At 55.3% G+C, this 21,398-nt stretch overlaps 1 protein-coding gene and 1 long non-coding RNA gene across 2 annotated transcripts; one reads left to right on the top strand and one right to left on the bottom strand.

Annotated features, from left to right (window-relative positions):
* The first annotated feature begins 29 nt into the window (after positions 1 to 29).
* Slc27a4 (solute carrier family 27 member 4) lies at positions 30 to 13,122 on the top strand. Its single transcript, XM_004849217.3, has 13 exons — positions 30 to 296; positions 1,452 to 1,618; positions 3,065 to 3,459; positions 4,317 to 4,475; positions 5,826 to 5,895; positions 5,995 to 6,086; positions 6,647 to 6,756; positions 7,017 to 7,226; positions 7,333 to 7,459; positions 8,205 to 8,339; positions 8,533 to 8,697; positions 8,782 to 8,928; positions 12,390 to 13,122. The coding sequence occupies exons 2-13, from the start codon at positions 1,458 to 1,460 to the stop codon at positions 12,545 to 12,547; spliced, it is 1,929 nt and encodes a 642-aa protein (XP_004849274.1). The 5' UTR covers positions 30 to 296; positions 1,452 to 1,457; the 3' UTR covers positions 12,548 to 13,122.
* On the bottom strand, positions 10,126 to 21,392 carry LOC147826058 (uncharacterized). Its single transcript, XR_015439831.1, has 3 exons — positions 21,258 to 21,392; positions 14,435 to 15,447; positions 10,126 to 11,146 (listed from the first exon to the last, which is right to left on the bottom strand). It is a non-coding gene; the product is annotated as an uncharacterized LOC147826058 (long non-coding RNA).
* Between the last annotated feature and the right edge of the window lie 6 nt (positions 21,393 to 21,398).

The raw sequence follows: 21,398 nt of genomic DNA, 5'->3' as shown, positions 1-21,398 counted from the left end.
GCAGGGCCGACTGGGCGAGTGGCGTGGGGCTCGCGGGGCTGGACTGCGCCTCTGTCTCGGAACCTCCCGGCCGCCGCGACCGTGCGGGAGGCGGTGCCGCGGGCCGGCCCAGCCAGTTCGGCGGCGGGAGGCTGGCGGGGGAGGAGCGCGGCGGCGGGCGGGCCCTGCAGGGCGCAGAGCAGTCAAGTCTGGGCTCTCTGCGCCAGGGCGGCTGATGCCCTCCGCGCTCCCCGCTCCGTTGCCGCATCCGAGCTGCACTAGGACGAGGCTCCGCACCGCAGGGCCCACGCCGCCGGGTGAGCAAAGGCGCGGGCGAGGGTCGGGCGGGTAGCGACCAGACCGGCCTGGCGCGAGGGGCGCGCCCTGCCGTGTGCTCTCCTGTCCTGGCTGTCTCGGGATGAGGTTTGTCCCCCGGCCTGAGGGAGTGGGCGCCCCGCCCTTCCTCGCCCCATCTGCCGGCCTCCCTGGACGGGTCCCCCCGCTGTCCTCCCCTCCGTGGGAAGCCAGAGGTCTGAGGACCTTGGAGATCCTGGTGAGGAACTTGGGGCGCTGATTTTTAACCCCCGCTCTCGGCTTAGGCTTTTCTCCAGGAGATCGGTTCGGGGCTCCCTGTGGGTCAGGCCATCTCCCATCCTTCCTTATAGCCTCCCAGGCTACTTCACGGACTTGACCTTCAGCTCCTCCCAAGAATAGGAAAAACGGAGCCCTGTCAGCTGTCCTAAGCAAGTCCACAAAGAGCAGGAATAGCGCCCCAGGGTCCTAACCTGAGACAAGCCCGTACTGCACGGTCAATCTCCTCACCTAAGCCCCAGTCCCCACAGGTTCTGTGTGTGTGTGTGTGTGTGTGTGTGTGTGTGTGTTCATGTCCGTGGGGGTAGGTGGTCTTTTAGGACCCTCTTCCTCTCCCTCAATCACACACACCTCCCAACCCCCAACCCCCGCCCCGGCGGTCACCTCTCAGCACCTCCTGGCGCTAACTGGTTTGCTGCGTCGCCCTCTATCGACCAGTAGAGGCAGGAGGCTGCGTGAGTGGGTGGGCAGTGACCGAGCAGGGCTGCCTTTCGGGAAAGCTGCACCTCTGGGTGTTGTGGCTTTCTGTTCATCCCTGGAACCCCCGTGGGTCAAGCCAGAAGCCCTTAGGTCAGTAACCACCCCAGCTATCTCGGTTGGATGTAGGGCAGTGATCTGTCCTGTTCGGGGTCCCACTGACCTCTTGCACAGGATGAGCCTGAGAACTGAGGTGGGAAAGGGACTTGCCCAGGGCCACTTGGAGAGTAGTCAGAGGCAACACTAGAGACTAGAACTGTGTCCTGCTTTTCACCCCCAGAACTCTCACTTCACCATAGGTGAGCCTTTGGGATCACGGTGGAGTGGCTGCTGGGCCTGGGAGCCCAGGAGCTTTGGGATACAGGCATTTGGACTTGGGTTCCCTGACCAACTTGTGCCTGCAGATCACAATGCTGCTCGGAGCATCTCTAGTGGGAATGCTGCTCTTCTCCAAGCTGGTGCTGAAACTGCCCTGGACCCAGGTGGGATTCTCCTTGCTGCTCCTCTACTTGGGGTCTGGAGGCTGGCGTTTCATCCGGGTCTTCATCAAGACCGTTAGGCGAGATATCTTGTGAGTACCTGGTCTGGCCCTTCCTCAGGACTCTCAATCACACTGAACTCCTGAGCTCCAGAATGTCCACAGTCCAAACCCCATGGCCCCCACCAGCACAGGACATCTGGGCCCCAAAGAAGCAGCTTCTAAGCCCCACCCTTCCCCTGCCAGCTAGCTGTGCCTGGTACCTCCATCTCCAAGGTCAGAGCCTCCCAGGGATTCTCCCTAACTTGAGGTTTCTTGGGCTGAGGCAGGCTTGGAGACCTGGGACCCATGTCAAACACCAGGTGTTTTGAGGAGACATCCCCAAGGGGTCTTGAGGATACCTTTTAGTTTATGACAAAGTGCAGAGGAAGCTGTCCTCAGGTTGGCACGAGTTTGAGAGGGCACAAAGAACTCTGAATTCTAGAGCAGGGCCCTGAGTTAGAAATCTTTTTTTTTTTTTTGGTACTGGGGATCGAACTCGGGACCTTTTGATTTCAAGGCAGGCAAAAGAACCACTGAGCTAAATCCCTGGCCCTAGAAATCTTGAAAGATCTGATTTCAGCTGCTCTACACCAGATGCCAAGCTGGCTCTGAAGCCCGGAGAGGAGCAGGGCAGACCCAGTCTGCTGAGCTCAGATTGGCCAAAAGCACAAAGGACTGTAACTCTACATGTACATGTAGAGACCCCTGCAGGCTGGCTTCTGGGCCCAGCACTGTAAGCCACATGCAATAGGCAGCTGGGCTCTTGTCAATCTGGGGGGAGTTGTTGAGTGGCCCTGCAGGAAGGGTGGCAGCAACTGAATGATAGGACCTGGAGCAGGAAGAGATGGCCTGAAGCCAGGGGCTTGGGGATTCTGAGAGGCCTCCTGGAGGAAGGAGTTGTACTTGAGAGGAGCCTTGGAGCTGTGGAGGTGAGCATCCACCCAAGGGCACAGTGTCAGCAAAGGCACAGTGGCTGGCAGGCCCACGGAGTCCAGGGGGTCAAAGGGTAGCAGGGCTGGGGCAGGAAGAGTAGCCAGGTTATTCCACAGCACGAACATTACCCTGTGCCTAACTTGCAGCAGACCTGGGGACAATATAGCTAACTGGCAGGGCTCCAGGGAGAAAGACTCATGCCTCATTGACTCTGGCGATGGGGACTGGGGCCTGGAGGTGGCACCTGGGTTTGGAAGGCTTTTGGCAGAAGAGTAGGCTTAGAGGGGAGGAGTTAAACTCTAGACCAGAGAGCCCTGGGGAGAAGCCCTGGGCAAATCATGGCACCATGTGGGCCTCAGTTTCCTTCTCCTCTGTCACAGGAGAATAATCACACAATCTAGGTGTCATTGTGAGACCTGGTGAGAGGGTTCGTGTCACTGTGCCAAGCTTCCAGGAAGAGCTGCCAGTGAGGCCCGGGCCCCAGAGCAGCAGCCTGGGCTGGGACATTGGGCCCCCATCCTCCCCATCCTGGCAGTCACAGCTCCCTTGCCCACTCCCATGCAGCGGTGGTCTGGTGCTTCTGAAGGTGAAGGCAAAGGTCCAACGGTACCTGCGGGAACGGAGGACAATCCCCATGCTGTTTGCTTCTACGGTGCAGCGCCACCCCGACAAGACGGCCCTGATCTTCGAGGGCACAGACACCCACTGGACCTTCCGCCAGCTGGATGACTACTCAAACAGCGTGGCCAACTTCCTGCAGGCCCGGGGCCTGGCCTCAGGCGATGTGGCTGCCCTGTTCATGGAGAACCGCAATGAGTTCGTGGGGCTGTGGCTGGGCATGGCCAAGCTGGGTGTGGAGGCGGCACTCATCAACACCAACCTCCGACGCGATGCCCTGCACCACTGCCTCACGACCTCTCGGGCACGCGCCCTCATCTTTGGCAGCGAGCTGGCCCCCGGTGAGCTCCAGGCTGAGGGGACAGTGGGACTCCGTGGGGTTCTACACAGACCATGACTCCTTCCCTCCTCTGGAGAAGGCTCCATGGATCCATGGTTAAGGGCATGGGCCTTAAAGTCAGACTTCCTGGGGCCTGCCAGGGCCCTGGAGGTCGTGAGTGAGGGCCAGTCTCTGAGCCTGTAGTTCCTGCCTCCCACTGATCTCAAGAAGGTGCTTACCCTGGAGCAGTAGCAGAGCAGCTGGTATTGTATTTTATTTGCTGCTCTGCATTGGATACCCAGAGTGCTGAGCTTGCTACTTTACAAAAGCAGCTCTGATCTTCCTAAAGACCAGAGAGACCAGGGTTGTCATCTTGCTTTATGGGTGATGAGCTGGGTTCAGAAGGGAGAGAAAGTTCACAGTCATGTGGCTGCAGTGGCAGGACTGGGGTTTGATCTTGGGCTTGACCACAGTGTTCCTAGTCTCTGTCCCTACACCACTGAGGTCACAGGATAATGGATGGGGTGGTTATTAAGATGCTCAAGGGAGAAGATGATGCCGCATGACAGGATTGGGTGAATCAAGAGGAAGCCTCCACTCCTGCCCTCTAACCAGTCCCCCACAGAGTGGCCTGGCACAGTGGGAAGACCTCAGCCCTTGATGTAGGACAGAGCCACCCCCTCACTCAGAGCCTGGGTTTGTTTCCTCAGCTGTAAAACCAGCCATTGTTGGTACCGTATCCCTAGGACCGCAGGTGCCTGCATGTCAGGCTCGGGCCCCAGACACAGGGAAAGTGCATCCTGGTCTCCCTACTCTCACTCATATGCAGCCCTGGCATGAGCAGTGTCCCACCTGCTGACCCGCCTGTTTCCCCCACAGCTGTCTGTGAGATCAGTGCCAGCCTGGACCCCTCGCTCAGCCTCCTGTGCTCCGGCCCCTGGGAGCCCAGCTCAGTGCCCGCTGGCACAGAGCACCTGGACCCTCTGCTGGACAGTGTCCCCCAGCACCTGCCCAGCCGCCCCAACAAAGGCTTCACAGGTGGGCCCCACCCCACACAGGGCTTCTAGGCTGGGCCCAGGGCCAAGCGCTTGCTGTCTTGGGACCAGAAGGTCTGGGTTCTTCTAACTTGTCATCTGGTTCGTGCAGGTTACATCACCTCCTTTTTTCCACAGAGCAGGGGATCAACACCCCAGTACACTCTGGGGTCACTGTAAAGGTGAAATGGGCTGATATGTTTACAAGAGCCAGATGCCAAGCTGAGCCCACAAAATCAATTCTTTGAATTGTGGGGCAGCCTTTATTGCCTGTTCTAGGAACCCACTTGACCCTACCTGGGGTTGAGGTGGGAGGTGGTGAGGGCAGGACCCTGGGGTGCTAGGGAAGCCCTGGCCAGTGCAGGGTCTGGCCTAGCTCTGTCCTCCCTGTGTGGGCTGTGGCCAGGCCCCTCCTCCAAGAGCCTCCCGGACCTCTCACATCTCCCACCTCCAGCCTGCCCTGTGGCTGTCTTCAGTCCTGCCAAGTCCCAAGCCTGCTGCATTGCCAGGTCCTTACCCTGGCGATCCTGTACCCTCATGTGACCGTGGACACCCACCTGCCTTCTGAGCCTTGTGCTCCACAATCATAAAATCAGGGACAGTAACTAGTCTACTTTATGGATTGACTTTGAGTGTTGAGAAAAACAGAGTGGGTCCAGTCCTGAGCCAAGGACGTGGCAGGAAGGGCTCAAGGAACTCCTCATTGTCCTTCTCTCCTTGATACTTCTTTAAGCAGCCTGAGGACAGGCCTGTAGCAGGTTCACCCTGGTGCTCCCGTGCCACCTTGGCACGAAGCAGGCAGCCAGAGAGCCTGAGGTGGTTGCTTTAAGTGTACAGAGTTGTTCAGCAGACCATGGTGGCACACGCCTATCATCCCAGCACTTGGGAAGCTGAGGCAGGAGGATTGCCAAGAGTTCAAGGCCAGCCTGGGCTACATAGTGAGTCCTTGTCTCAAAAAAAAAAAAAAAAAATCAAAGGCTAGAGGTACAGAGCCATCCCCGGGAGCTGTGCCTCGTATAGGAACTGTAACGTGACAGTCCTTCAGAACTGCAGGGTGGGCTAAACATGACCAGTGGTGCAGAAGCTGCCCCATTCCCCCTCCTTCTGGAAGCCCACCTGCTGCCATCTCCCCCCTCCCACAAGCTCATTCGGGCCAGGTGGTGCCTCTGGGCTTTGCCAGGTCCTGTGCTCCCCCTCCCCAACCTGGTGTTCAGTATCTGATTCACCTGGAGGCCCAGGAAGTGTGTGTGGAAGGAGTGGGTGCAGGTGTTAGAGCAGGGGGCGTGGGAGCCATGCAGGGCAGCTCCCTGGAGGTGGTGTGATGGGAGCAGGCCACCCATTTGTGTTCTATTAGATACGCTGTTCTACATCTACACATCAGGCACCACAGGGCTTCCCAAAGCTGCCATCGTGGTGCACAGCAGGTAAGGGGAAGGGGCCCAGGGTGGGCATGGGGAGCACCTCCTGCCATTCCTGGGGCCCACTGAGCCCTTCACTGAGCCCTTCACCCTGTGCCCTCCCAGGTACTACCGCATGGCTGCACTGGTGTACTACGGATTCCGCATGCGGCCCGATGACATTGTCTATGACTGCCTGCCCCTCTACCACTCTGCAGGTAGCCCTGGGGCCAGCCTCCATCCTCCAGCACCCTGTCTTTAGGGAGGTCCCACCTTCCCAGCCACCCAGCGAGTGAACTCCAGTCTGGGTTCAATCCAGGCATGGCTGGTGACTCCCCCCATTCTCCTTGTCCATGAGAGAGACCAGTGCGGCCTCACAGTATGGGGTGACATCGGTATCTTCACACATGTACAGCGTTGCTGTTGGATGTAGGGTGTTAGGGAAGACGGTGTGTGTGTGTGTCCCCAACACTAGGGAGGGAGATGGCTTGGTGAGTGTGGGGGAGCCTGGAGGACTTCCCAGAGGAGGAGGTGTGAGGTGCAGAAGCCAGGCAAGGTAGCTCAGTCCCCCTCGGCTGAATGGGGCCAGCTCCGTGTGTAAGGTGTGCACCTGATCCCTAGGTACTGAGTAGGGTAGGAGATGATTAGTTCACGTAGGGGGCACAAGACGGGAGAAGGAGACCAGGGGAAGGGGCCTGTGAAGAGGGTGGCCTGGGCCAGAACAGGCCTGGGGGACTGGTCTCTGGCTCTTTGACCTCCAGACCCCCTCTGCCCTCAGGAAACATCGTGGGCATGGGGCAGTGCCTGCTCCATGGCATGACGGTGGTGATCCGGAAGAAATTCTCCGCCTCCCGGTTCTGGGATGACTGTATCAAGTACAACTGTACTGTGAGTAAGGAGGGCTGGGGATGAGCAGTCTCTCTCCCCTCGGGCACAGACTTGGGGGCATCTGTCATGAGCTGAGATGGTTCAGAGCGCGGCCAGCTGTTGTCTAGTGGCATAACACACCACTGTCCAGATGGGGAGACTGAGGCTCAGAGAGAGGAGTCACATGGCCAGCCCCTGTGGTGGGCAGGGGCTTGAGGGATCGGGAGGTGAAATGGGGGCACTGTGCAGGCCCAGAGTCACTCCAAGCCCACCCACCCCAGATCGTGCAGTATATCGGTGAGCTGTGCCGCTACCTCCTGAACCAGCCATCCCGGGAGGCAGAGACTCGGCACCGGGTGCGCATGGCGCTAGGCAACGGCCTCCGGCAGTCCATCTGGATGGACTTTGCCGGCCGCTTCCACATCCCCCAGGTGGCTGAGTTCTACGGGGCCACTGAGTGCAACTGCAGCCTGGGGAACTTCGATAGCCAGGTGCGGTGTGGGCCGGGGGCAGTGGGCCCTGGGTGCCCCTTATCCCAGCTGTCCTGTTTGGGCACTACGGGGGAGAGAGCCTGTGCCCAAATGTTGGCCTTTGTAGGTGGGGGCCTGTGGCTTCAACAGCCGCATCCTGTCCTTTGTGTACCCCATCCGGCTGGTGCGTGTCAATGAGGACACCATGGAGCTGATCCGGGGAGCCGATGGCATCTGCATCCCGTGCCAGCCAGGTCTGCCCTGGGTGGGAATTGGGGGGCAGAGGGTAAGGTTTTGGCCCAGGGGGGAGGTCGGCCAGTGTGGGTAGATCGGGAGCCTATTCTGACCAGTGGCCATCAGTAGGCTCTGCTCTTGGGCCCACAAGGTGTTCATTTCATCAGCCAACCAGCCAGCCATCTACTGTCTGTCTCCCCATAAGCCCATTCATTTTCATGTTGCCCCAAGAGGACCTGTGTCCTGGCCGCCTGGGGCTGATTCTGCCTCAGCCCCTCAGCCCTGTGCCATGGGCCAGTTACCCCAGTCCCCGAGTCCCCTCATCTGCAGAGTAGCAGTCCCTGCCTCAGCAGGTTGACCCGAGGATCACAAGAACACAGAGCTTGTTGAGTGCACCATGGACCGGGAGAGGGGCTCAGGGTGCTGCTTGTGCAGCTGTCTAGGGAGTCTGTGCCCTGCTTGCTATTTGGTCATCTGCAGTGGACGGGTGTGTCAGGCAGGCTCTTTCCCTCAGAGAGCTCCCAGGCGGGGAGAAAAATAGGAACTACCTTCTTCCCTTTTCCTTTTTCTTTTTTTGGTAATAGGGATTGAACCCAGAGCCTTATCACCTGCTAAGTACAAATTCTACCACTGAGCTACACCTAAGCCTCCAGAAACAGGGCATTTCTGTGGCAAGTCAGATTAAGATGCAGGGTGTATTCAGTGGGGAGGACAGGTCAGAGAGTCAGCAAGGACAAATCTGATTCTGCCTTCCCTGCCCCCCAGGCCAGCCAGGCCAGCTGGTGGGCCGCATCATCCAGCAAGACCCTCTGCGCCGCTTTGACGGCTACCTCAACCAGGGCGCCAACAACAAGATCGCTCAGGATGTCTTCAAGAAGGGGGACCAAGCCTACCTCACTGGTGAGTCCCTAATCCTGGGTCTCCCCGAGGGTGCCTTCTACCACCTTCAGAGAACACCTGCCCAGGGCTCCTGCAGGCTCAGTTCCCGTGGGCTCAAACCCACCCCTGGGCTCCCAGGAGGATGACCTAGCCCTCAAGCCCCTGGACCAAGCACCAGGCAGCCTGGGTCCAGCCTCACTCAGCCCTTCCCTAGGCGACGTGCTGGTGATGGACGAGCTGGGCTACCTGTACTTCCGGGACCGCACAGGTGACACGTTCCGCTGGAAAGGCGAGAATGTGTCCACCACTGAGGTGGAGGGCACACTCAGCCGCCTGCTGGACATGGCTGATGTGGCAGTGTATGGCGTCGAGGTGGCAGGTATATGCTGGGAGAGAGAGGTGCATATTGTAAGGGACCACCAGGGTCACTGCCAGCTAGCCACTGTCTACCTCCTTCTCCCAGGAATGGAGGGCCGGGCCGGCATGGCTGCTGTGGCCAGCCCTGCCAGCAGCTGTGACCTGGAGCACTTTGCACGGGCCTTGGAGAAGGAGCTGCCCCTGTATGCCCGCCCCATCTTCCTGCGCTTCCTGCCGGAACTGCACAAAACAGGTCTGTCCCTCCCTGCTCCAGCACCACCGCTACACTCCTGGGCCCTTCCTCCCATTCCTCTCTGGAGACCTGGTGGCTATAATTGATCTCCACCCACAGCTTTCCCATAGTTGATAAGCTGTTCTGTGTGGAAAGTGTTGAATGTATGCCTGGTACCATGCTAAGCCTTGGGGATACAGGTAACATTCTGACTGAAACTTTGCGTCCTTGGAGCTTTCTTCCTTTCCGGGGCACTGGGGGTCAAACCCAGGGCTTGTGCATGTGGGGCAAGTGTTCCAGCCTGAGGCACACCCCAGCTCAGCCTGGGTGCTTTCAGAGTCCTCAGCTGTAGGACAAGGGATTCCAAAGATAAGAACAGACTACAGATCAGAAAGGCAAATGAAGGCAGGGTGTGGTAGCCCGTATCTGAAGCCTCAGCCGGGAAGATCACAGTTCAAGGCCAGTCTGAATTACAAAGCAAGACCCTGTCTCAAAAAAATAAAGAAAGGCAAATGAAGCCAGGTATGGTAGCACATACCTGTAATTCCAGCTACTGAGGAGGCTGAGGCAGGAGGTTTCTAAGTTCTTGGCCATCCTGGACAATTTAGTGAAAGCCTCTGTCAGAATTTTTAAAAGGGGGCAGGGATTTAGCTCAATGGTGCCTGCCTCGAAAGCACAAGGTCCCAAGTTCTATCCCCGGTACCAAAAAAAATAATAATAATAATAATTTTTAAAAGGGCCAGGGAAGGGCCGGCTATTTAGCTCAGTGGTTTCACCGCCTGCTGCGCAAGCGCAAGGACCCAAGTTCGATCCCCGGAACCAAAAAAAAAAGGGCTGGGGATGTATGTAACTCAGCACTAGAGCACTTGCCTAGCATGGTTCAAGCCCCAGTACCACAGGAAGGAAGGTAGGAAGGGAGGGAGGAAGGGAGGGAGGGAGGGAGGGAGGGAGGAAGGGAGGGAGGGAGGGAGGAAAAGGAAAGAAAGAAAAGAAAGAGAGAAAGGAAAGAGAAAAAGCAAGGAAAGAAAGAGTGAGAGAAAGAAAGAAAGAAAAATTTAAAAAGGAAAGAAAAAGAAAGAGGGGCCGGGGATTTAGGTCAGTGGCACCATGCCTGCCTTATAAGCGCAAGGTCCTGAGCTGGATCCCCGGTACCGCAAAAAGAAAAGAGACAGAAAGAAAAAGAAAGAAAGAAGCAAAGCAAATACACCACATGTGGGGTGACTGGGTAACTCCCCTGAGGAGTTATATTACACTTTATCTGAGACCTGAATGTACATACAGATGACTTTACAGCAGGGTAGGGAGTCATTCCAGGCTGTAGGAACAGCAAATGTGAAATTCCAAGACACCAAGGAGTGCTGGCACTGGAGACATTACAGGAAGCCTGTGAGAGAGCAAACAGTGGGGAGTGGCAGGAGAGAGCCCAACTGGAGCCACGTGCCCAGGCCCTGCAGGCCAGGGCTGGACTTGGACTCTCAGGGGCAGTAGGGAGCTACAGGCATGTGAGCCATGTAGTAATGTGGTCAGATTTGCGTCCTACGGGATGGCACATGGAGAGGACTGCAAGTGGCCCTGATGGGGAGTGGGCAGACAACAAACAGGCTGTCATAGCTGTCCAGGTGAGCACCGTCAGCCCAGTCACATGGCAGGGCAGTGCCATCCTCCTTCTGGTCCACTGATGGCTGTCACGAGTTCCCTGCTGGGCAGGAGGTGTGGAAGCTCATGTGCCCACCCATGTTCTTGCTGCCCTCCTTGCTCAGTCTCTGCCTGTGCTCACCTTTGGGCCACATCTGCCCAGCCACCTCCCACAGGGTCACCATTTCAGCCCCCAAGTCAGTGGCAGCCTTCCCCACTGACAGGGGCTTTGGGACCTGGACCTCAGGGGGCACCCGAAGCAGTGGGCAGGGCCCAGGACTCAGAGTGGCATAGGATGGGGACACTGGGCCAGGCTTGTGACTGAGACTGAGCTCCCTGAGGCTGACTCCTGTGACTTCCGCCCAGGAGAGGCAGGGAGACCTCAGGCTCCAAATTGCCTCTGAAGGGCTGCAGACAGACACACAGTTCTGTGGGTGGCAGTTCGAGGGCTAAGATCAGCTGAGTGGTTCTTCTGCTGGCCTCACCTGGGTCCCTCCTGGGTCACCAAAAGATGCCATTGCTTAGTGACTCAGCTAGGGCAGGAGGCTCTAAGGCAGTTTCACATCTGGCCTTTTGGCTGGTTGCTTCCACACAACAGAACCTTCTGTGCAGATGGAGATGACACCAGTGTTACCAAGGAACTGAAATCTAAATGTTTCATTTTAGTTCATTTAAATATAAAAAGCCACATAGGGAGAATGTAGGCCGCACGCTTATAATCCCAGAACTCTAGGCTGAGGCCGGAGGATCGCCTCAGTTCAAGGCCAACCTGGGCTACATGGTGAGCTGTATACCTGGGCTACATACATACTGTCTCGAAAACCAAAGCAAAAACTCCTAGGGTGAACCTTGGACAGTGCGGATCTAGGGGTCTCACCTGAGATAGTTCATCTCTGTTCCTAAGACTTAGACGGCTCCCAGGGCACCCCCTGGCAGGGTGGATGGGAGCAGCAAGGCCCCCTGAAACCTGGAATCACCCACAACTCCCATCACCTTGCTCCTGCCACATTCTGTTGGGCAAAGCAAAGCAGAAGGCCAGTCTAGATTCAAAGTTGGGTGATTTGAGAAGGACCCCAACTCCTGCTGGGAGAAGCAGCAAAGCCACATTGCAGGAGTGACTGGGTACAGACGTCAGGAGTCTGTAGGCCCTTTCCGTTGTCTGTCACACCCAGGTTCAAATCCCAGCTGCACACAAGCTGCCTGACCCAGGTCCAGAGAGCCTCTCTGGGTGGCAGTCTTTGTACAGCAAGCCTGATACAGTTGACTGAATGACCATTTACTTACAAAAGAGCACCTAATTAAACTATTTCAGAGATGTTAAAATCTGAAAATATGTGCATCTTGGAATGCAAACAAATCTGTGAGGCCCCTGCCTTGGGGTAAGGCACACCTGTACTCTGTAGGTGCTCAAGTAAAAGGAGCCGTCCTTCCTGCTCTGTTATCCCTGTGAACTTAGGCTCATACCTTCCTTTCTTTAATCTCAGCTGCCCCATCTGTGCACTGGGGGTGGGTAACTCAGTTGTCCCCACGTTGGCCCCTCTCGGCTTTGCCTGGGTTGCTCTGAGAAGCAATTCATGATGTCCCAGATGGAGTGTTCTTTGCACACTAATGGGTTGTACCCCTCTCTCACACTTCCCCTTCCTTTTTTTTTTTTTTTTTTATTTATTTTGACATGGGGATCGAACTCGGGACCTGGCGCTTGCGAGGCAGGCTGCGGAACCACTGAGCTAAATCCCCGGCCCTGTCCCCTTCCCTTTTTCCTCTCCACCCTTCCTCAATGCTGGTGGGAGATTCCTTCGGACTCAGGCCCCTGCCCCACATATTCTGAGTCCTCCTCTTCCCCCCAGGGACCTACAAGTTCCAGAAGACAGACCTTCGGAAGGAGGGCTTTGACCCGGCCATGGTGAAAGACCCACTCTTCTACCTGGACTCCCGCAAGGGCCATTACATCCCACTGGACCGAGAGGCCTACACCCGCATCCAGGCCGGCAAGGAGAAGCTGTGACTTTCGCCCCAGAGGAGTCCCGGGCGATGCCAGACCAAAGCAAGCAGGGCCCACACCTCAGTTCCGAGGTGCTGACACCCTCCCGCCAAAACTGCCAAGTGACGCACTGCCGCCTCCCCAGCCTTCCAGGGCTTTCTGTGAAAGCCTTGTGTCCAGGTGATGTCAGGGCCTCAGCTGAGCCTGAGGGGCCCCTCGGGACAGTGTCTGGATGAGGAAGGCAGGGAGAGGAGAAGGAGGGAACTGGCAAATGGGACCACGGCAGGCGGCCCCAGACTCAGAAAGCCAAGAGTGGGCAGGGACGTAGTGGCCCGGGGTCCGGTGGCCAGAGAGGACCCTTGCCTCAGCCCTGCCTACACCGCCAGCGTGGCCCCCATTCCTCACCACAGCAGGGCGGGACAGCACCCCATGTCTCGAAGCCCCCACATCCTTGTCCCCCAGGGGGCTGCCTCGCTGTCCCTCGGACAGGGCCTTTTGTCCGTGTGGGTCTGTGTCACCTTTTCTGTCCCAACCCTGGCCTGGCTGTGAGAGGAAGGATGGGGGCAGCTCAGGGGCCAATAAACTCTGCCTTGACTCCTGCCCTGTGTGCTTTGGCCTGGGCCCGCCCCATCCCACTCGGGTCTCCCTAGGGGACAAATGGGCCCCGTGAGATGCCAGGCCCCTGCCCCGTGCCAGCTCAGCCGGGGGCAGCTCCCACTGAGTCTAGCGACTCATTTAACCTGAGCCTCAAACACCAAAAGAGGTCTCATTTAGGAGCTTGTGGCTGTGGCCCAGTGACCAGTGTCCTTGAAAAGCGAATCATCAGTTAACATCCAAAAGCTGGGCGGGGGATTTAGCTCAGTGGCACCGTACCTGCCTCAAAAGTGCAATATCCTGAGTTTGATCCCCAGTACCAAAAAAAAAAGAGACCCAAAAGCTGAAGGGGCTCTGAGCCTCAGGGAAAACACTTGCTCTGCTGCAGCCTGCGGTCTGCTTTGCTTCTTTCTTGCTTTGCTTTGGGGCTGGAAAGAGCTACCCGGGCGGCAGCCACCAAGCCACGGCAAGGCTCCCTAACCTGCCCAGCTGCTCCTAAGGCAGCACAGCACGAGCTGGCCGTCCCAGGCTGGAAGTCCCACCGTGGGAAGGGCCCAGCACAGCCTGGGCCAGCAAGTGGTGTGCACCCCTGGGAGTCCAGTCCCCGATTTTGAGCCTCGCGTGGAGATTTCTGTCACTTGGCCAAGGTCACACAAGTACAGTAGTGGGGGGCGGAAACCTAAAGCCAGCTGCGCCCATCCCACTGCACCACCCTGCCTCCTGGTGACATTTCCATTCCAGGAGTCCCTGTGTCACCAGCTCTGGGCTAATAACTGACAGCTGAGGTGGTTGGTTGGTGGCCAGGCTGGGAAGTTGGGATACCTCCCAGGGGAGTTGCCTCTGAGAGGAGAACCTGGTGCCTCTGGGGAGGCCAGGACAGTTGGCCTGGGGCCCTTAGCCACTGTATGGGGAGCCAGAGGGTGCTGGCCACAGCTGCCACGCCAATAGTGGCCAGCAGAGGGTGCGCAGCGCTCAGAGAATCCCGTCCTGCCCCTCAGTCCTCAGCCTGAGGGAAGCAGGAAGGAGGAGCCGTGCCCCCAGTCACCCCTGAGCCTGAGGACCCAGTGCCCAGCCCTGAGGCCCTTCACTTGTACTTCTGAGGGCCTGGGCTTGCCTGACAGCATAGCCAGTTCTAGACCATGGGTGGGGTTCGGGTTATTAAAGTGCAGTGCAGGGGGATTCAGTGTGGTCTGCAGGTCAGACCTTGACGCCCTTCCCAGCGAGGAGTCCCTACCTTGCAAAACTACAGTGTGATCCTGCGTGGGAAGCTCCTAGCATGGCCTGCGGCCACATCTACTCACTGCACTATAGTCATACCTGAGCGCTCCACTGCCTCAGAACTCATCCAGTGTGGTACTCAACACTTTGGTGAGAAATACTGTGAGAAATATTGTCCAGGTACTAGACCTGCAAGCTGGAACTTGTCCATGGTGATCACATGACTCGCTACCCTTGCCAGCCAAGACTTCGTTTGGTACTCTTCCCACCTCCAAGAACCAAGGGACGAAGAATACCAAGGCACCGCCATGAAGGAAAAAGCTGGGTGTGGTGGTGCACACCTGTGATCCTACCACCTGGGAGGCTGAGGCAGCAGGGTGGCTAAATTCCAGAACAGACTTGTTGCCCAAAGTCACCGGACCACCCCACTGAGCCCCAGGCGTGGAGACACTGGTGGGCTCCTGGATGCCCATCTGGTCATCCCGAAATCATGGCCAGCGTCTCCATGCTGGAAGTAGTTGCTGGATACACACTGGTGCAGTTAATAAACGATAGCTACTGTTTATTGGGCCGTCCCTGACACGGAGTGCTTCCCAGTTCACAGTGCACAGTGTCAGCTCTCCAACTCGGAAGATTCTAAAGGCTGCCGGGGAAGCAGGAAGAGACAGAGCCCTCTTCTGCTCTCAGGAAGCCTGGTGTCGGTGGGGAGAGAAGGGTCGCTCGCAGAGAAGCCAGGGCCGTGCCAGGCTGCACTGTGCAGGCAGCTCGGGGGTGCGGGGCACTTTCTCGGAAGTTCCAGGCCGAAGTATGGAAAGATGAGAGAAAAGACTTCCAGGGATCGGAAGTACAGTTCATCACCGAAGAGAGCACCAGAAGCCAGGAGCAGAGGCGCAGTGTTCTCCTTGGTCACGCAGTACCTCAGGGTGTTGCTGCTTCATCGCAGCTGCCATTTGTCTTTGCTGACCGTCAATGACATCACTGATGATCCTTCTTCTCTTCCAAAGAGTGACGGGGAGGGTACTGTCCACCTAGCTGAAAATACTGTAAAGAGCCAAGTGTGATGGTTCATGTCTGTAATCCCAGCACTCTCGGAGGCTGAGGCAGGAGAGCAACTGATGAAAAGGGAAAGGAAAAAAAGATGAAAAAGGACATGGGAGCCTGGTGTGGTGGCACTTGGCTACAGTCCCACCACTTGGGAGGGTAAAGCAGGAGGAATGCTGTGAGTTCAAGGCCAGCCTGGATTATTACAAGTGAATGCAAGGTCAACCACAGTGAGACCCTGTCTCAAAAAAAAAAAAAGACTTGGCAGTTGGGCGTGGTGGTGCACACCTCAGGAGGCTGAGGCTGGAGGATCACAAGTTAAAGCCCAACCTGGGCAATTTAGTGAGATCCTGTCTCAGAAAAAGGGCTCTGTGATGGAGCCAGGGATTTAGCTCAGTGGTTCTGCCTCCCTCAAAAGTGCAAGGTCCCAAGTTCGATCTCCAGTACCAAAAAAAAAAAAACGGGACTTGATGGGCTGGGGATTTAGCTCAGTAGTTTCTCCGCCTGCTGCGCAAGGGCAAGGACCCAAGTTCGATCCCCAGTACAAAAAAAAAAAAACCAAAAAACCCCCACAGAACTTGGGATGTATTTCAGCACAAAAACCCTGGGTTCAATCCCCACTACTGCAAAAATGGAAAGGCGGGCAGGCGGACAGTGAGGCCGCAGGGCTAATGGAGAGGAGGTTAGAGCTGAGGCAAGATATGAAAGTGAACCCTGCAGGGCATTGTGTGTGAGCCTCTAATCCCCGAATTCCAGGAGGCTGAGGCTGGAGAATCACCATGGAGTTTGAGGCCAGCCTGGGTTACACAGTGAGTTCAAGGCCAGCCTGAGCTACATAGGAAAAGCCTATGTGGAAAAAAGAAATAACAGTAAACCCTTTAGGGGCACTACTGCACTCCCCCAGGGACTAAGAGCTCAGGTTGGAGTCCTTGTCTGTTTCGGTGCCAGGGATCGAACTCAGGACCTTACACTTGCCAGGCAGGCGCGGCACCACTGAGCTAAATCCCCAGCCCTGGAGTCCACGTCGTCTAGTCAGGTCTCACTAGAGGCCACAAGCACGGAGCATTTCCTGCATCATTTCATTAAATCCCCATCCCACAGATGAGGATTCTGAGGCTGAGAAGTTAAGTCGCTTGAGAGACCACAGGGCTGGGAATGGCAGAGCTGGGGAGAAGTTCCCTTCCCCGAGCCTCCCGCGCGCGCCATCCTGGCTGGCTGGAAGGGGCCGGCCCGCAGCGTCTCTGGAGGTCCGGCGGCTGCTGGACAGGCAATTGGCGGCCAGGCCAGTGCGTAGCTATCACTTTCAATTCCTGGGAAGAAGGTTAAATACTATTGAGGTGGCAGTGGCAAGGGAGGGGGCGACCGAGAGACTTTCAAAGGGGCCTCACTGCGTGGCCAGCCCCGCCCCTGAGGAGGGGGCCTAATGATATTCTGGGCTCGGCCCTCAGCTTTGGCGGCAGTTTAACCCGAGCCAGGGCGGATTTCTTTCTCACTGATCTCAGCTTGACACCCAATTAGCACAAGAATGGGAGGAGGAAGCCTGCGAGAGGCGCCTCCCAGCCTCCCGGGGTGCGCGAGGGGAGCGGGCGGGAAGACAAAGGGCAGCGGGCAGGGGGGCACCCGCGCCTCGCCTCGCCCGCCGACCCCGCCATTGTTTCCCTAGGTGCTTCAGAGAGGCCGGAGGCCGACGCCCCAGCTAGGCGGCGTGCTGGAGGGGACCGAGGATGGGGCCCACGGCCCTGTGCTGCGAAGATCGGAGGGGAACGCTAGGCAGGCGGAGCCCGAGTGGGTCAGTGATCAGGGCGAGGAGCCGAAGGCACACAAAACCTGGTTTGAGGCCTGACACGTAAGGGTCCTGGGGCAAGTCGCACATTCTACGTCTCAGTTTTCTCATCTGAAAAATGGCATGAGTCCCTGTGAGGAACAAATTAGATAATGCATGTGAAGTACCAGCAGGTGCCAAGAGGCAACTCAATAAATACTCTTTTTTTTTTTTTTTTTTCTGGAGCTAGGCTCTCACTATGTAGTTCAGGCTGGCCTTGAAATCATGGCGATCCTCCTGCCTCAGGCTCCTGGGATTAGAGGTATGCGTCATGGCAGGTAATAAATACTCCTTAAATGTATACCATGTTATTAAACCAACTGTGTTACTGAGGGTAAGTGAGGTAGGCTTGGAGTCAGAAATACCTCACGAGTGGCAGCTGCGGTGTAAGCCAGGCCCCTCCCCTCCCCACCTCCACTTCCCAGATCCCCCTGGTCTTGGCTCTCTGCTAGGACTTCTGGGAAGGCTTCCCTGATCCCCAGGCTGGGTCAGGGGTCTCCAACAGCCTCGCGTCTCCCCATCACCACTGCTCTTGCCATGTGGCCCATTTTGCCACTTTTGTCTTCTAGGACATCATTCCAGGAGGGCAGGGACTCGCTGGTTTCATTCACCATCGTGTCCCTGAACAGCACTGGTGCTCAGTGAATGTCAAATGGGTGAAGGAGGGCTTCAAATGCTCAGGATATCCAGCTGAAATTGCCTGAGATCAAAGGGTACAAAGTGCCCTGAATACCTTCTAGGTAGGCTCCTGCTGGCAAATACCACTCATTCTGCAAGCACTCACCAAACCCCTACAGCTGGGCATAGTGGCACACACTTATAATCCCAGCACCCAGGAGGGTGAGGCAGGAGGATTGCTGAGAGTTCAGCCTGAACTACACAGCAACACCCGGTCTCAAAAAAACAAAAAACCTTATATGCTGAGGATCTAAGGTGAATCAGGAAGAGTTTCTGCTCTAGAAAAGCTAAGTCCATGGAAGAATTAGCATATTTTGTTGAAAAGACCTTAGAGATCATTTGGTCTCAGCCACACTTTTTTGCTTCATTTTATTTATTTTTTATGAGTACATGTTTACAGTATTTTTGTTTTGTTTTGTTTTTTTGGTACCGGGGATCGAACTTGGGACCTTGCGCTTTCGAGGCAGGCACCAGAACCACTGAGCTAAATCCCAGGCCCTGTTTACAGTATTTTTGTTTTTGTACTGGGGATCCAACTCAGGGCCTTGCATTTGGAAAGCAGGTGCAGTGCCACTGAGCTAAATCCCCAGCCCTGCAGTATGTTTGAAGTATATGCAGATTACAATCATCTTGGGGAGTGGGTAAATGTTCATAATATTATAGGCAGCTAAGTTAGATAGAAATTAATATACATACAGTCAGAGAAGGCCTGGGGTCTCAAGGAAGTTGGCGGAAAAAAGAAAGACATCAGAATTGTGGTGGGAGGTGCATCTGAAGAAGGCAAAGCCTCAAAGTAAAGTCACAATGGCCAGACTTGCATACCTGCCTAAAGGATAAGCATAAATTTGAGAACATACTGTAATTTGTACCACCCAGTCTAGGAAGTCCAGATATGCATCCAGGCAGGTGACCAGGATGTCTAGACCCCTCCCTTCCCCAAATTGGTCATGTCTTGGGGGTCATAGATAAGCCACTGTTAACCATACTAGCTCTGTGCTTGCTACCTGCCTGCCCTGCTTCCCTGTTGGATCAATATTACCTAAGTGTAATCTTATTGGTTGATTATCCTTTGACCCACGCTGTACCCACATTGTGACTTTGATGTATAAATTTCCCCTGACAAAAGGCCTGGTGGCAAGCCATGCAGGACGGCTCCCATCTCTCAGGAGCTATCTCACAATACACCTTTCCTACTCTTAACCTCCATTATGCTTTGGAATTCATTCTTCAATCTCACAGGACACAAACTTGGCACATCTAACATCTAGCAAGTCAGGAACTGTTTCTCCGATATGAATAACACAACTTGGTTCTTTTTTTTTTTTTTTTTTTAAATTTTTGAGACAGGGTCTTGCTATGTAGTTAAGGCTGGTCTTGAACTCACTATGTAGCCCAGGCTGGCCTTGAACTCACTGCTATCCTCCTGCCTCAGCCTCCTGAGTGCTGAAATTACAGGTGTGCATCACCATGCCCAGCTCTAAATTTTCTTTACAGACAGGAAACTGAGTTCCAGAGAGGGCAAGCGACTTAGGACATAGCTCAGTGATTGTGGGGCTATCTCACATTCCACCAGACTCCTCTGTGCTTTTCAAGAACCAGAGCTGTCTTGTTCATCCCTGGAACAGTGCCCAGCACACTGAAAGGGCTCAGAAGTGTCCAGACCTGAACTGGACAAGGAAACTATGGCCAGAGATAAAAAGGAAGGAGATGGGGCCAGAGCAAGCAGGTATAGATGTGAGTGTCGGAGTATGAAATAGAGGGCATGGAAGTGTGCAAGAAACTGAGGTTACAAACCAGGTTAGAAAGGATTAATCCAAATTTGTTGACTGGGTGTGGGAAGAGAGAAAGAATTGAGGCCAGTGTCCGAATGTTTGGGTGCTTGGTGTTTGGCTGAGTGATAGTGGTATCTGGCAGATGGGGAAACAGCCTATACCAGTGGGGGTGAACCTATGGCACAGGTGCTGCAGTGGGCTGTATGTATCATTCAAAGCACTAAAAGGTTCACCATCAGGCTGGGCTTGGTGATACACACCTGTAATCCCAGCACTTGGAAGGCTGAGGCAGAAGGATCACCGTGGACTACCTAACAAAACCTTATCTCAAATAAATGAATGCATGAATGAATGGTTCATCATCACTGGCCTATACTAAGATCTAACTCATTTAGTCCTTACTACACTCCCCTATAAGGATGGGCTACTATCTCCATTTTAGGGAAGAGGTAAGTGAGGCACAAATATGTTAAGGGGCTTCCCCAAAGATACAGTGAGGATGTCCTGAGACCTGGATATAAAGAACTCCAAGCTCTCAACTTAATCAATGCACCCTTATCTAACAGGCTACACTCCCAGCCTCTACCAGTACCAAGTTTAGTTCAGAAAGTGCTGCAGGTTAGAGACCCACGCAGCCACATCCACTCTACTCCTTTTCTCCTCTGGGCTTTAGCAACAACCTCCTGTTGGTCTCTGTCACTTCTCTTGCTTGTCCTGCTCCAAACCATTCTCTATACTGCAGGCAGAAAAGTTCTGTTGTTGTATGGGGCAGGGCGGGGGTTATGGTGGTTTTCTGACACTGGGGATCAAATCAAGGGCCCCTCACATGCTAGGCAAACACAGTGAGCTATATCCTCAGCTGTAAAAACGATGTTTGTATGTTCACTTTTGACAGTTCTAACCTCATTGTAGCAAACTCGCTGCTCACCAACTCCCACCTTCCTCTCTGCCCTGGTTTGCTTGCCTCTTCTGATCTCAACGGACGGTCCCGCATGTCCCCCTAGTTGACTCCGGCTTTAGCGCCCAGCACGTCCCACCGGTAACTTTAGATAGTTTCTTTCCGTTTGAAATTTACACTTTTTAGTATGGTGCCATGTTTTTTGTTTTGTTTTGTTTTGTTTTGTTGAGGCAGGGTCTCCCTTTAGTTCAGGCTGGCCCTGAACTATGTAGCCCAGGCTAGCCTCGAACTTGCGGTGATCCTCCTGCCTCAACCTCCCGAGTGCTGGGATTACAGGCCTGCGCCACCATGCCTGGCAGTATGCTAGTATGTTTATATAATCACAACTCGTCTCCCTGCTAGCCTCTGAAGGCCCTAGAGGCAGGAGGAACCTTACCCGCGCCCTTTTCACTACTGAATCCAGTGCACCAAACAAGATACCCCTGGGCCACGAGCGTGTAATAAATAGCTATTGCGTGACATCTAAATCAACATCGCAAGGGGCAGGTTGGATAGCGAGTTCACCGTTTAGGAGCGAAGACTTCTGCGGCAGAAATAAAATATTTGGGGGTTGCTTTTACTTCAAGTTAGACCAGTGAATGAGCTCGCCCAAGCAGTGTGTTAGCTGAAGACATTTAGAAGTAATGCAAGATAAGCAGTAATGTGGCTCACAGTCATGCCTCAAAGACGCTGCCAACTCTCCTCGACCTAGTGATTTCTTTGACGCTGTTCCGCGCCCAAGGTCTCTTAGACTAGGAGACCTCTCCTCCTCTAACCTCGACCTTTCCTCCAATAGCTGGAGAGGACGGACTG

The sequence above is a fragment of the Heterocephalus glaber genome, unplaced genomic scaffold, assembly GCF_053883595.1.
Source record: "Heterocephalus glaber isolate CG9 unplaced genomic scaffold, H.glaber_assembly_v1.0 deba00001479, whole genome shotgun sequence".
Taxonomy (NCBI): domain Eukaryota; kingdom Metazoa; phylum Chordata; class Mammalia; order Rodentia; family Bathyergidae; genus Heterocephalus; species Heterocephalus glaber.
This window is presented reverse-complemented; position numbering and strand designations above follow the sequence as displayed.